The following is a 14,592-nucleotide window of genomic DNA, read 5'->3' as shown; positions in this document are numbered from 1 at the left end:
ATACATCAAATAATAAAAAAGTTATATAGGGGGGCACAATGTGCCCCCCCTTGGGCCTGCGAGGGGTCAAAATAGCTTGGGCTTAATAGGGTTAAACTGTCAGAAACATTGAGTGAATAATGTGTTGAAATTGCCACTAGATACTAAAACAAAATGGCTCTATGTGGTGCCATCTTTTCTTCTTCTTCTTCTTCTTTTTCTTCATGCACGCACGCTCTCCATATATCGCGATTCTTTCACCCTTCAACTCTCCGATACTTTTGACGGGTGTGAACACGAAACCCAGGAACTCACCTCTGATAGCATGTAGTAGAAGCAACCGATCCAATGAATGCTGATCGCCAGGTAAAGCGAGAGTCTGAACGCGCGTAACCGATTTGGATTGCTCGTCCGGCTGTAAATATCAATGATTACAGTATACAAGAAGGACAATAGATTAAAACGTGACTAATACATCAGTATTGTAAAAAGTCACAATCAAATCAAGCCATCTGTGTTATTTGTCAGGCAGCCGATAGGGATGAACTATAAAGTGAAAAGGAGCACACACACACACACACACACGCACACACACACACACACACACACATACAGAGTATACATGATGTATACTGTAATATTGGTTACTTCGTTATTACCAAGGTTCGTTATTCCGAAGGTTCTTTAATCCGAAAACGAAATAATGGTCTTTATTCAAAAGGTTCGTTATTCCGAAGGTTCTTTAATCCGCAAAAGAAATAAAGTTCGCTATCCCGAAAATCAAATAAGGTTTGTATTTCTCAAGGTTCCTTTAGTAAGCACCGTCTAAGATTTAATTTTCGGATTAACAAAACTTATTTTACAAACCTCCGGAATAACAAACATCACCTGCAATATCGAATGATCAAACAAATCAGATTCCTCGTATTGCTGTAAGCCTGATTAAAAGAGGGACCAAAGAGAAGATGATGGCAAAAACAGAGTAAATTCATCATAAGAAATTATTACTTCTACATGTAGCCTCATTTTTTAAGGCGTCTACATGTTTAGTTAAACATAAAACGTTTAAAAATGATAGTCTATCATTGGTTTTTAGCTAATATTTTTTCTTGTTTGATAATGTCTCACCATCAGGTGAAAGATTAACAACAACTAATTTCGTCACCTGAGGCATTATGAATTCTCAGTGGTTCTGGAATCAATGGTAGCGAAAAGAATTTCGGCGCCACATTGTTTGTTTGTTTGTTTGTTTGTTTGTTTGTTTGTTTGTTTGTTTGTTTGTTTGTTTGGTATTCATGCCTCAAATTCACACCTGTCAGTACCCGTGTTGATAACCACCTGTCATTTTGGTTTTGAATGCTATTTGACATGCTTTTCGTACTATTCGGCGCCACATTGTTTTTTTTTTGTTTGTTTGGTATTCGTGCTTCAAATTCACACCTGTTACCCACCTGTCAGTTTAACGTCATGAATGCTAATCTACATGCTATTCGTGCTACTCGGCGCCACATTGTTGGTTTGTTTAGTATTCGCACCTCAAATTCACACCTGTTACCGTGGTGGTACGCACCTGTCCCATTTGGAGAAGAACGTATCGAGAGAGTGCCATTTCAGCAGCTTTGGCAGTCGCAATACTGGTGTTGTAAATCTAGCTGTTATACAAACCACAGCAGATAGACTATTACAGTTTTCCCAATTTACATAATTGCATGTTAGTGGCGAGATTAAAACTACCACATACTGTACGTGAACGTATAATGTTGCAGGGATACACAACACTTTAAACCTATAGCGAAAAGTTTGTTTACGAACTTTCAGCTTTCCGTAATTGCATATAATTGTCAACATTAAAGCTTACAAATCTCTGAGGAGTTGATTACATTGTGTATAGGACTGGTACGGCGGTTTCACAGGAAAGGGTTGTACGATATGAACCACAGTATCCGCACGTGCTAGGAAAACAGTGTAGACAATTGACAATTTTGATTTTTGATTTTGATTTTGATTTGATTTATCGGTTCCTGTATTATATCACTGCACGTGCAGATACATATACACATACATTGTTGGTGCCATACATATACATAAACATTAGTCGTTAACAAAATAAGTTTCTCCATTGCCTTTACAATATAAAGCAATACAGTTTCTTCATTTTCTTTACAATGTACACCAAAACATATCAGCGATGCAATGAATAATACAGAAGGGCTACAGCTTAAGCACTGCTTGATTTGCATGCAGCCCTCGTACATAATACATGGGGAAAATAAGAGGGATGGATAACTTTCATAGAGATAGGACAGAAGAAAGGAGAAAGAAAGGGATAGGTCTGTCTGCTTTTGATAAAGGTTTACACATGGCTGCGTTTATCAACTTTCCCCTGTTTAAACGGCTTTCGAAAGCCCTTTCCATAGCCCTTTCCAAAGCCCTTTCCAAAGCCCTGTACTATTAATGTGCTGCCTGTTTTCTAAGAAGGGACGGCGAAAAGCAATTACCATCATAATATTATACAAATATTGACTGCTCATGAGGATGATGGTGGAAATTATCATTCCCGAGGTGCTTTTCATACCGACCCTTCTATCACCCCGAGGCGTTAGCCGAGGGGTGATGGAAGGGTCGGTATGAAAAGCACCGAGGGAGTGATAAGTTCCACCACCATCCGAATACAGAGCAGTTAATATTTGTTTTATATACCTCATCGTTTAAGACTTAACCAAGATCTAGGGCTAGGCAAATAAGAAGTAAATTCTAACTGTTAGGCCTAAACGTTAGCCCTAAAATCAGGCCACAGCCTGCGCTTGCTTGCATGGTTTTCGTGCATTTCGTACTACCCAGTACGTACGGTACATTGTACTCACTCACAGTCACACGGCCTTCGGCGAGCTCCTGCATGAAATCTTGGCAGAAGATTGCAGTATACATCCAGTTTCCCGTCGCTCGTGTTTTTAATTCGATATTTTCAACATGCTGAGATTTGTCTCTGCTTCGGGATCCTAAGAAATTATAATTGCAAAGTGTACGATCTTTGATCCAGCTCACTTCAAATCACGGAGGAGCGCTCGATCGCCATGCCACGTTGAAACATGCCTGCTGTGCGCTGGTGCGATGATTTTGTATGTGTTTATACGATGCGCGTAGTGAACGTCCTTGGGTGGAGGGGTTGCGGACACCGCGCGCGAAGTCTAGTGTATATGTTATGTGTACAAAAGTCGCGGAGGGTTTACGAATTCTATCACGAGGGTTTTGCCTTTCTATCACGAGGGGTTTGCCTTTCTATCACGAGGGTTTTGCCTTTCTATCACTTACATGAAAACCCTAAGGCAAGATAGACGGGACTACACCTTGTCACGTGATATACTTTTGACCAATCAGTGATACGAATCTCACTTATGAGGTATATAAAAAGACATATCTTCCTTTGAGAGTGACGAGTCATGATGCAATGCCACATGAATCAATTGTCTTCCTATCTGTGTGGCAGCTCCAGTTTAGCACATGCGTCAAATATTTCTGAGTGGCGGCATGAGACCAAAGTTAGATCACGTGGATCACTGGTCAGTAAAGCATGACAAAGATGTTTAGTAATTTTCTCACCGAGGTACAGGTGAACAGTTACAGGTTATGGTCGATTACATAACATTACGTAATAAATTAAGAACGGCGATGATAATTCCATGAGGGAATTTCATATATATTACAATTACAATGACATTGTGAAATCACTGGGTGCACAAAGCTGTTTTGAAACGGCTTTGTAGTATCGTACTGCAGTTACGAACAATGCACGCCTTATATGACCTCTTCTCCTCGGGTCGAATTGCGCAATGCAGCTGTGCAGTGACAGGCTAGTTATCGTGTTCGCGAAGAGTTGATAAACGCAACTATTTTGGAAGCCGTTTCTAAAGGGCTTTGGAAACTGCTTTCGAAAGGGCTTTGGAAACGGCTTTTGAAAGCCGTTTAAACAGGGGAAAGTTGATAAACGCAGCCTATGATATCCAAAGAGCAGCATTGTCTTTACAGCTTTCTTAAAAGAGTACATAGACTTTAAAGTTCGAATTTCAGAAGGAAGAGAGTTCCAAATATCCCTAAGAAAATCGAAAGTTGTGCGCATGTCTTTTATCTCATAGGCCAAGAGTATTAGATTTACCCTGGACATTTCCGGTAACAAGCTGAGTTTTTTAGGATAGCTCCAGAAATGTATCTAGAATAACATACTAAAAGCCCTCATAAATCTTCCTTGAGCGTTTCTGCAATCCAAGATGGTGTCCAAAATGGCCGTCATTTCCTGAAATTCTCATAACTTTCCAACCAAGTATCCTTAATACAAAATATAAACGTCTAAATATATGTTTTGAAGCATGAAGAACTCAATGAAATACAAATTAAGAGTTGTTAAAGCACGCAAGTGTCGCAATCCAAGATGGCGTCCAAAATGGCCGCCATTTCCTTTTTTTTTCTCATAACTTTGCTAGTAGATTTCAACTGTACACACTTCAGATATCGAAATATACATTTTGAGTCACAAGGAACCAAATAAAATACTTTTTCAGAGGTTCTTAAACACCCATAAAGCACTTAAGCATTTTCAGAAATTGAAAATTGTATAAAAATGACCGCTATTTCCTATTTTTCTCATAACCCTGCGACTAAGTAACCCCGATGCGCACTTAGATATCTAAATATATATTTTGAGACATATAAGTAACCCAATAAAATACTTATTCAGAGCTCATGAGGCACGTAAGTACCAACAAAACCCGCGAGTTCTTACCGGAAACCAAATAGTGCCCAAAATGGCCGCCATTTTGTTTTATCAACACATCGCTGTTTTTGGTCTGTTTCTATAGCTCAGTCGGTAGAGCACCGGGCTAGCAATCCGGAGGTCTCGGGTTAGAATCCCGATGGAATCCCATTTTCTTTGCTCAATTTTCCACTAATAAATAATATTCATTTCTGGTCAGTCTTTTTGTTTTCGTTTGTTACATTATTTATCTAATGTACATGAAATGAATGAAATGATTTAATCACTGTTTTGAGGTGGAGCAATAGACTGCAACACAGATATTTACTGTCATGTGGTAAATTGCACATTATTTTGTAGCACATGTAGACATTTATTTTGAACATGTATATAGTACAGATACCAAAAAGAATTGTTTTTACTTCCCAAGTGATAATAGACAGTTTCAAATGGAACTCACCTCATGGTAGACATCAAATGCGTTGGCAAAAAAAAAAGGAAGAGGCTAGCACTAAATTTTCATATCATGTGCTTGAGGTGACGAAAACAGACCATGTGGTAAAGAATATCGCCTTCTAAAAATTTAGTCTGTTTTTGTCTGTTTAGCAACAAATCTTATGGTGAAATGTTTCTCTCGTAACAAGGACGCACTCCTTGATTTTAACATTCAAATCTTTTAATTTGTATTCACACATAAGACTTATTTTTAATAAAAAGGTTTTTGAAAGCTTTTCGGATGAAAATTCACACGTTAATCATATACTGATATGTATTTACATGATTGTGAGATAAAATTGTTATTGCCGGCCATTTACAGACCATTTTGAATGCTAAGAAAAGTTCGAGCAGTTTTTTCGGTACTTGCGTGCTTAAACATCTCTTAATATGTATTTTATTGTGTTCTGCATGCTTCAAAACATGTATTTAGACATTCAAATTTTGTGTTTGGGTTACCTGGTTGAACGGTTATAAGAATTTCAGAAAATGGCGGTCATTTTGGACGCCATCTTGGATTACTGTACTTTTGTGAGTCGACCTCTCTTCATATGTATTTTATTGAGTTCTTCATGTTTCAAAACATGATATATTTAGACACTTAAATTTTGTATTGGGTTGCTTGGTTAAAATGTAATAAAGATATTCAGGAAATGGCTGCCATTTTGGACGCCGTCTTGGATTACGGAACTTGTGTGAGTCAACATCTCTTATTGTGTATTTTATTGAGTTCTTCATGTTTCAAAACAATATATGATATATTTAGACACTTAAATTTTGTATTGGGTTGCCTGGTTGAAAGGTAATAAAGATATTCAGGAAATGGCGGTCATTTTGGACGCCGTCTTGGATTACGGTATACTGTGTGCGTGTATTTTATTGAGTTCTTCATGTTTCAAAACATATATTTAGATTTTTTAATTTTGTATTTAGGTTCCCTGGTTGGAAAGTTATAAGAATGTCAGGAAATAGCGGCCATTTTGGACTTTAGATACTTTAAGTACTTTAAGTACGTTATCCTACACATATTTCTGGATCTACCCCGAAAAAATCAGGTTGTTACCAGAAATGTCCACGTTTAAGCCTATTTTGACCTAATGCTCTTGGACTATCATATCTATAGCAAGAAGAATTTGACATTTAACTGATATCCATTCTGAACCATGGCTGTCTTTATATATATATATATATATATATATATATATATATATTTTTTTTTTTTTATATATATAAATTTGACAAACCATCTAATGTTATTAGCCACAATACCACTTATTGGCGAATGGGCTATAACACCCTAAAAAAGCAAATGAATGAATAAAAACCATCTGTGATTAGATAGAAAGCAATGTATACACTACGGTGAGGTTTAATTAAAGTCGCTATTAAACGTGTTATACTACTTAAGGTGACTGTACTCACGGAAGGATATGTCGAAGAAACGCAGAGGAAGAAGTAATTCTGGATAACAAGAGAGATTGACAATGGTATTGAGCTTTGATGATCACGTGCAGCGTACACGTACAAATATCATGGACAATCTGAATCAGGCAAAATGTCTGATTAGTAGGACATTGCTGTTTACGTTCATTATCTTTTGAAGTAAGTACAGCAGATTTTAATACATGTATAACAGTAATCTTTTGCACGTAGAAATCTTCATCTTTCTTCACTATTCATCAATCTCCAATTTAGCGATTTAACATCGAACACTTGCCCTTCTACAGTATATGTAGGTCTCATAATCAGCGTCCATTGTATTAAAGCACAGATACAATTGCATTCATATCTTTGACGATCTGGAGAGGAATGGTTCGTTTGGTGTCTGTGCTTAAACGTTATTATGACGTCATTCGTTGCACTTGGGTCCCTCCATTTTTCGCACTTTACGCAAGGTTATACATGTTCTTTATTTCGCCCACTTCTGTTTCTTTTTTACTACAATGTATAATTACTATGAGGTTCCTCAATTATTGTAGTCTTTTCATTCTACAATGTCCTTTTTACCTTATTCTCTGTTATCAAAGGAAGTGAAATATATATGTTTTGTCGAAAAATGAAATAAACTTTGAATAAATTGAATTGAGTTTCCATTTGTTGATAATGGGGTTTGATTTATGAAGAAATAAAGTATGTTATGTATATTGGAGATATTCTCTTAATCGGTCACAAGGAACATGAAATGTGCTTTCAACGAAGTCCTAGCACTTACAAGAAAACAAACAAATTTTTGCTATTATTCTTTTATTTTTGATATTATTGTGTGGCGAGTTTCGGCAATAAACTGAATTACTAAGACGATAAGCTTCGCCTAACCGTTTGTATACTAAGTAATACACTGATATGTCTTTGACAAGGCAATCTCTACAACGTTTGGAAACGACAATATCGAAGCCTTCTGCTTGTTTTGATATTGAAAGGGGAAATTATATTTGCGCTTATTCCTTATGTGCAAATATACGAGCGTTTCATGTCTTACCTCTTCCAATTCCATAAGCGACACCCCACGGAACCATAGCAATTATGTCTAGGCGAAATGTGACGTTTTGACGATAGTTTGCCGTCAATTTTGAAGGATCCTTCACCTGCAAATTAAAGATAGGCTAATTATATTGTTATCTGCGCAAGCTCTCTCTCTCTCTCTATATATATATATATATATATATGTGTGTTTGTTAGATAGATATATTATATTTAATTTCATATTATATACATAATTATACATATATATTATATCATATTATAGTATATTATATTGTATTATATTGTATAATATTATATTATATTATATTATATCATATTATATTATATTATATTATATTATATTATATTATATTATATCATATTATATTATATTATATTATATTATATTATATTATATTATATCATATTATATTATATTATATTAAGTGTGTATATTCTCCCTAGCTCCTCGTCCGAAAGTCAGGGATTAAGCGTACATTGCATTAAAACAGGTTCAATGATTGTCAGTAAATACGCGATATGCCTTCGACCAATGAAAGCAGCTTCCACTGAATCATGCTCCATGTCATACCCGGCGATTGCCCTGAATTATTGTCTATTTATGAGTATAATCCGCTTATAACCTCGTGCTATTGTCGAGGGATTTTGCTCGCTGACGAACACAAATTTCAGGCATCATTGTCGACGCAACATTACCCTCAGATATAAAAATAAAAGATGAGCACTTGCTGAAATTAAGCTCCAATAATGCCTGATTCGTTTCTGAATAGCACCACTCAATGAATACGTACAATAATCTCGATATTCGCTTGATCGGGAAATAGTGTATTTTACTGTCTAGGGCAGCTTAATGTATGCGCTTATTTCAGAAAAAAAAAAGTGAAGGCCCTTGACTGAAATGGAATTACGTAAGAAAACTCGCATGTGAATGTGAAGCTGTACTCATCGAGCCACGCAGACACATCCACCAGTATGTGCAAGGGATGTGCAGTGACACTCAAATTTGATAATTGGCAATGTGTGTGACTGTATATACGCATGTGTTTGTTTGTACTCAACGTAGCATGTGTGTCTGTGTGCGTATAATAAATGTGCGTTTTCCACCTATAGTTCACTGCAAGTTGATTTTTAGGCAACGAGAAAATGCATGATATGATATATATGTATACTAGTATACCTTATATCTTGGATAAACAGACACTAAATACAAACGTCTATTGGATTACAAGAGCGTAATACCATAGTATTAGTATGAACAACCATTATTCGCTTATGTGTACCATATATCAAGATTCTCTTTTTCAATATCCTAATCATTTTCATCGACAATGAGTTCAGGCAAAATATACACAATTAAATTCAGCTAATATGTGTGAGTGGTTGTCTATTTGAATTTACGAGCACGATAATTTGTACTCACAATGCGTTTATAGTTTATTTTTATGACGTCATGGAACTAGACACTGACGCTTAGACCATAGCGTTAATCACAGTTTGCTTGAACTGAACTGAATTGAATGATAACATATAGTTCAACTCACGAGGAGGCCGTGCTCGAGAAAGGCGACGCGAAAGTTCACCAGGAAATCCACCACGAAGATTGTGTCACACACGAGATCAACTGCGCAGAAGATCTGAGCATTTGTCTGGTGAATTTGTAACAAAGTTGACATGAAACAATGAGAAAATTCAGGATAATGATTACAAAGAAAGTTAAAATGCATGGATCATGGTAAAAATGCTGATAATCAAATCAATATTGAAAATTTGTGATATAAAAGTAAAAAGACGGTCTTTTACTCTTGCTTTGTCTCATAATGTTTGGCGGGCTAGCTGGCTATGTCATTAGTGTGGTTCATGCACGGCAAGACGTCGATCAACACACTGACACTGTTGTATTAAATACAATATATTCAGCTATGGCAACGCACTATATTCACATTTTTTTACCTCAAATGGAGGAAAATATGAACCGTCTAAACATGCACAACCAATTATTTATGGTGTATAAGCTATATGGAGGGGATGTGTAAACGTTCAAGTGAGATAACCAGCTCATGTGAAATGAAAATGTTCCTTGAACCTCTATTCAATGTCTTTTGAGTGTTTTAATAACGCCTTTAAATCACCTTCCTACAGATAATTATAACGACGCCGCTTTTAGTTGTGGTTCAGATACTGAGAACGTAGAGAATAATAAATCTATGTCTATAGATTTCATTCTGTCAAATAAGCTGCGACAAAGCCTTATTTTGAGCCCCCCCCCCCCCCCCACCCAACAGCGCTTAGCAAACCCTACCTTCTGACTTCTATTGGCCCACTTTTGAATGTCCATAGCCTATTTCAAGTCAGTCGCTTTCGAACGGAAAGGTCTCAGTTTTCAACCTTGCACTAGCATGACTAGCTTTCGAGAACGAACAAAACACTTGGAGTGCTATTGTACGACGCTGTGGTTAGTTCTTGTTTCCAGGCCACCACCCCCACCCCGTAGCAAGATGTATATGGCTTCCGTCTGATATTAACCCTTTTCTAACCTTGTTGTTTGTCGTTACTAAGAAGTGGTGTATGGTTTCCTACATCAGATAAGATACATTCCATGGTTATATGCTATAAATGGCAAGATAGATGTTTGGAAACCTAAAGGAGTAATGTCGTTTCCCCAAACTGTTTATAAGAAATCAAGTTAACTCACTACGCCATCAGAGATCGTATGTTATTTCACTACTACAGTCACCAACAGTAACTCGTCGGAAGACATGAAAGAAAACAGGACGAAATCCTACTGTCATCAGATAACAGTTGATGTAACAATAAATGTATTGTCTACGATAAGGTATTGCTGCATATTGTAGTAGACCATGGAAGGCCGATCTGACATGGACAGACGGTATACGGAAAATGCAGTTCGAAATGTAGGTCATTTTAGTACATAATATCAAGATCATAAAGATAACAAAGATGATGAGGCGAGAGCCCGCCGAGAACATGCATACAAAACATTCACTCCCCCAACTTATCGCGCTACCTGATCTCATTATTCAGATGAGCCGACATGTCTATTGAGGTAGATTTCTTTCCATGTGGGGACAGCAAGATTGATTCGAAATTATCGCTGAAAATTTCATGCAGCACCATTCATAAGAGAAGGAGAAAAGGTTTCCACTTTAACAGGGAGGACACCGAGCGTAAGGTAATGACTGCAAAAGAGCGTACTACTTCCTCCTGTTGACAGCAACAGAAAATACATGCAATTTGCATGCACAAGTATTGATACTGTGGCCGTGGTTATGCCAATTTGATCTTAAAGCTGTTTTAGTTTGTTTGTTTGTTTTTGGTATCTTTTTTATGCAGTTAGTATGAATTGTGTCGCGCTATTATATCGAATGGAATTAAAATCTATTTCTAACACAATAACACTTTCTATAACAGCTTGAAAAACCTTTGTTTTCCAGAAGCTCAGCTATGATTGGCCAAATGAATAGTGGTAATTATAGTCAATTTATTGATGTTTTTAACTCTATTTTTTTTCTTTTGCTGTACATAACCCGGCTTTTATTGTTTTTCACAAAATTACACGGCCTAAAATACCAAATCAACCAAAAAAAAAAAAAAAAAATCCGATACTTGCAGATTACGATTATTTGCATGGTTAAGATATGTATTGATCATGTTTATTCGTGTCTTTAAAAGCATCTGTCTTGTAGACGAACCCACAGCACTGTTTCAGGAATCGACATATGATATATTAACGATTGCATAAACTTTGTTGTTGTTTTTGTTGTTGCAATTGCATTAGCTCATAGAAATAATTGAAGCTAATGTCAGAATGTATTATCATTTTTACTAGAAGTGCCTTAGCGATGGCTTACTCTGAGTCAACCCTTTTCCGGGTTTTAAAAACAGGAAAGAAAAGGAGAGGGGAACTCTTGGCTACTTGCCTTATGCACGAGCTATAGACAATTTCTGTTTTCTCTGTTGGTCATTAAACTTGCTAAATACACCATCAGAATGCCTCCCTTTGTCTTTTTTTTTGATGGGGGAGGGGAGGTTGTAGAGATGGGAGTCTTTTTGCATGCATATTCAAGTGGAGGATTTCAATACGACACACAGGTTTGACGTAACGGCAGTATACGGTGAGTAGGTACAAGTGACCGGGGCATTTAACTTGCTTGCTTCCTAGGACGGAGGAAGCGTGGGTATTCGGAATGCGTCGCCTTCTATTTACAGTGTAACGTGACACTTTAATTCAACAAAGGTCACAATCGAATTTCAGACCCTTTCGCGCGCAATCTATTGATTTGTCATGATGGTTGAAGATTCTGGGGAACTTTTTGCTTCTTTTTATTTATTTCCTGTCTCTTTACGAGGGATGACGCATTGATCATATACGAATGCACGCTCCATCCACAACTTGAAATAAGCGTACGAGGAGCAAGACTTAATTTTGCATCTTGAAAGTACCGGTAAAAGAAAGTAAATAAGGTCCTCCTGGATAAAAACAAAGACTGTCCCCTTCAAAGTAATAAATAATATCGATTCTTGTTCATTGTAACAAATCTGTATATCAGCTAAAAGCGTCCGAAACACAGCCATGTAGGAAAAAGCTCAAAAATACTCAACCGTACTTCGATTTTAATTTGTCTATATCCTGCCATATCTGTAACGTATTTTTGATGGTTGTTTACAAAGATGTTGACAAAGCTGTTATCAAATTGACTTTTATAGGGGAAAGCTCTTCCTTCTCTCTTCTCAACTATGAGTAAAAAAAGATAAAAGTTACTCAATGAGATGACTTAGTTCGGACGCAGCAATTCTCTTCAGAACAGGCTAATAAACAGTCGGTACTCCACATTTCCACGTTTGTTGCCCCTCTCGCTCTTCTTGAGAACAAATCTCGAAACCTTTGATGTAAATTTTCAGTGATCGAGAATTCTCAAACACACGATCGGTTAGGAAAAAGATACAATAACATTTGAACTATTATATGACCACATCTCCCAGCAAGAATACAGACATAAATACAACATTGCAATGAACAGAATGAAAGGGAGGGGTCAAATAAAACAATATTTTGGATGGACAGCATTTCGGATTGGTCAAAAATATGTGACAGAAGAGTAACATTTTACCTGTCTCGTGAGATGATGATGAAAAGCGATACGCAGTATGGTCATCCACACGTTATAGGCCACCGCACAAGCAACCAGTGCCTTGAATTGAAAAATAAAAGGTCACATGGTTATTTGAAATTGAAATGTTTGAGTGAAACAAACAGCCGTAATGAAGAGACAGATTTCAGAATCATTTCGTGATACCATGTCTGAACAATGACAGTCAAAGCATAATACATTCCTAACATTATGACATGATAACAATGATATAACATACCACTTTAATGCCATGAAATGAAAAAATGAATCTTAATGACCTCTTATTGGCAGCTGAAATCTTTTAAACAAATTTTAGGAGTATTCTAAACACTCAACGTAATCTAACGTTTGATTTGTAGAAAAGGTTTATGAAAAATGTATTGAAATATCTGTTTTGGTAAACTGGACGAATTATCGATTTCAATTCTCTAAAGTTTATTAGAGAGCTCTGGCAGTTCAAGTTCCAGTTAATGCTTGACAATTACCTTCTATCCGTGTTTTGTCTTACGAAAAGCATCCCCACAAAAACTAACAGTACGTATATTTCATCGCCATTAGGGAATTACATTGTCAAGATGAACCTTGCAATCCGAAATATACAAATCGGTTTTACGATAATGCGTATAGAATCTGCAAATCAGTCTTTAAGAGATCCCTCGAGGAACAACCCTTCGAAGAGCCTCAGGGATTGGGGAAAATGTAGCCTCTCACTGTGTCTTTCTCTTATATGCGGCAGTAGAAAATAATATACTCTCTAAGTCATGAGATTAAAGGGAATATCGCGTTAATGATGCATAAAGTAGGACCTACTATCTCTTTTTTCACGACCTCGACATACACTGCTCTAGAGATTTGGCTTGCACATTTCACGACCGTGTGAGGGGATACACACGACTTATAGCTGAGTAGGAATCAGACAGCCATGAGAAAGATGATACCAAATAATGATTTATTAGGAGACCTCTCACCAGAAGAGCTGTGCGGAATCAGAAAAAAATATATGTCTGTCTGCCAATTTAAGAAGGCACTAAGCATCAAGAGTTTTTGCCTTGCTGTATAGAGAGGGCGAGAGAAGGGGGTATTTTCTTTGAAGGAAACTAATACATTTCATAAATGAAAACTGTAATTACACTCACCATCCATCGATATATACCCTCTCCCTCGGGATCGATGACAAATTCATTTCTCGCCAGAAATTCCTACATGCGTCACACATTCACACACACGGGGAAAAATAGAAGAGAAAGAGTGTGTTTGGTGGTATATAGGAAAAGTGTATTTACGACGTGCGGAGAAACAAAAGTAGCCATGAAATATGTCTATAAATCTTTGATATCACCTCCGTGACTATATGGGCGATTTTCTACCTTCATCCCACCACTCTGTCTGATTTAGCGGCACCCTTTTTGTAGTCATGGCAACGGATTAGGAGGAGAAGAGACCAAACTCCTGCGCCCTCCCCTGTACGTTTTCTTGCGTGATAATCTTGTAGGCTCTCCGAGTGCAGATAGAAAGTAACGTGTTAATTTGCTACTGATCTGTCTTTCTTTTCTCCTTCCTGAATTTTTTGTTGTTTCTGTAATTTTTGTTGTCCTTAATGCTTACCTGTTGTTGTTTTTTTTTTCAGGGCGGGGAATAGTCTTTTATCCACTGAAGCTTTCAATGACAAGGACGTGACGAGTTGTAATCCGGCAACTATTTTTAAACAGAGTTTTATAATAACATACTACAAACTTT

At 37.0% G+C, this 14,592-nt stretch overlaps 1 protein-coding gene across 1 annotated transcript in view; it reads right to left on the bottom strand.

Moving 5' to 3' along the window:
* LOC139733243 (cyclic nucleotide-gated channel alpha-3-like) overlaps positions 1-14,033 on the bottom strand; it is a 42,646-nt gene extending 28,613 nt beyond the window's left edge. The window contains exons 1-7 of the mRNA XM_071644083.1: positions 13,992-14,033; positions 12,835-12,915; positions 9,247-9,351; positions 7,701-7,806; positions 6,644-6,682; positions 1,550-1,631; positions 295-394 (exon numbers count right to left, since the gene is read on the bottom strand). Of these exons, the coding sequence (XP_071500184.1) occupies positions 295-394; positions 1,550-1,631; positions 6,644-6,682; positions 7,701-7,806; positions 9,247-9,351; positions 12,835-12,915; positions 13,992-13,994 (516 nt within the window). The 5' untranslated portion in view covers positions 13,995-14,033. The remainder of the gene's footprint in view (positions 1-294; positions 395-1,549; positions 1,632-6,643; positions 6,683-7,700; positions 7,807-9,246; positions 9,352-12,834; positions 12,916-13,991) is intronic.
* Between the last annotated feature and the right edge of the window lie 559 nt (positions 14,034-14,592).

This window comes from Diadema antillarum, unplaced genomic scaffold (genome assembly GCF_040938485.1).
Source record: "Diadema antillarum isolate AM-2024a unplaced genomic scaffold, OU_Dant_1.0 seq00000463_RagTag, whole genome shotgun sequence".
NCBI classification, from domain to species: domain Eukaryota; kingdom Metazoa; phylum Echinodermata; class Echinoidea; order Diadematoida; family Diadematidae; genus Diadema; species Diadema antillarum.
This window is presented reverse-complemented; position numbering and strand designations above follow the sequence as displayed.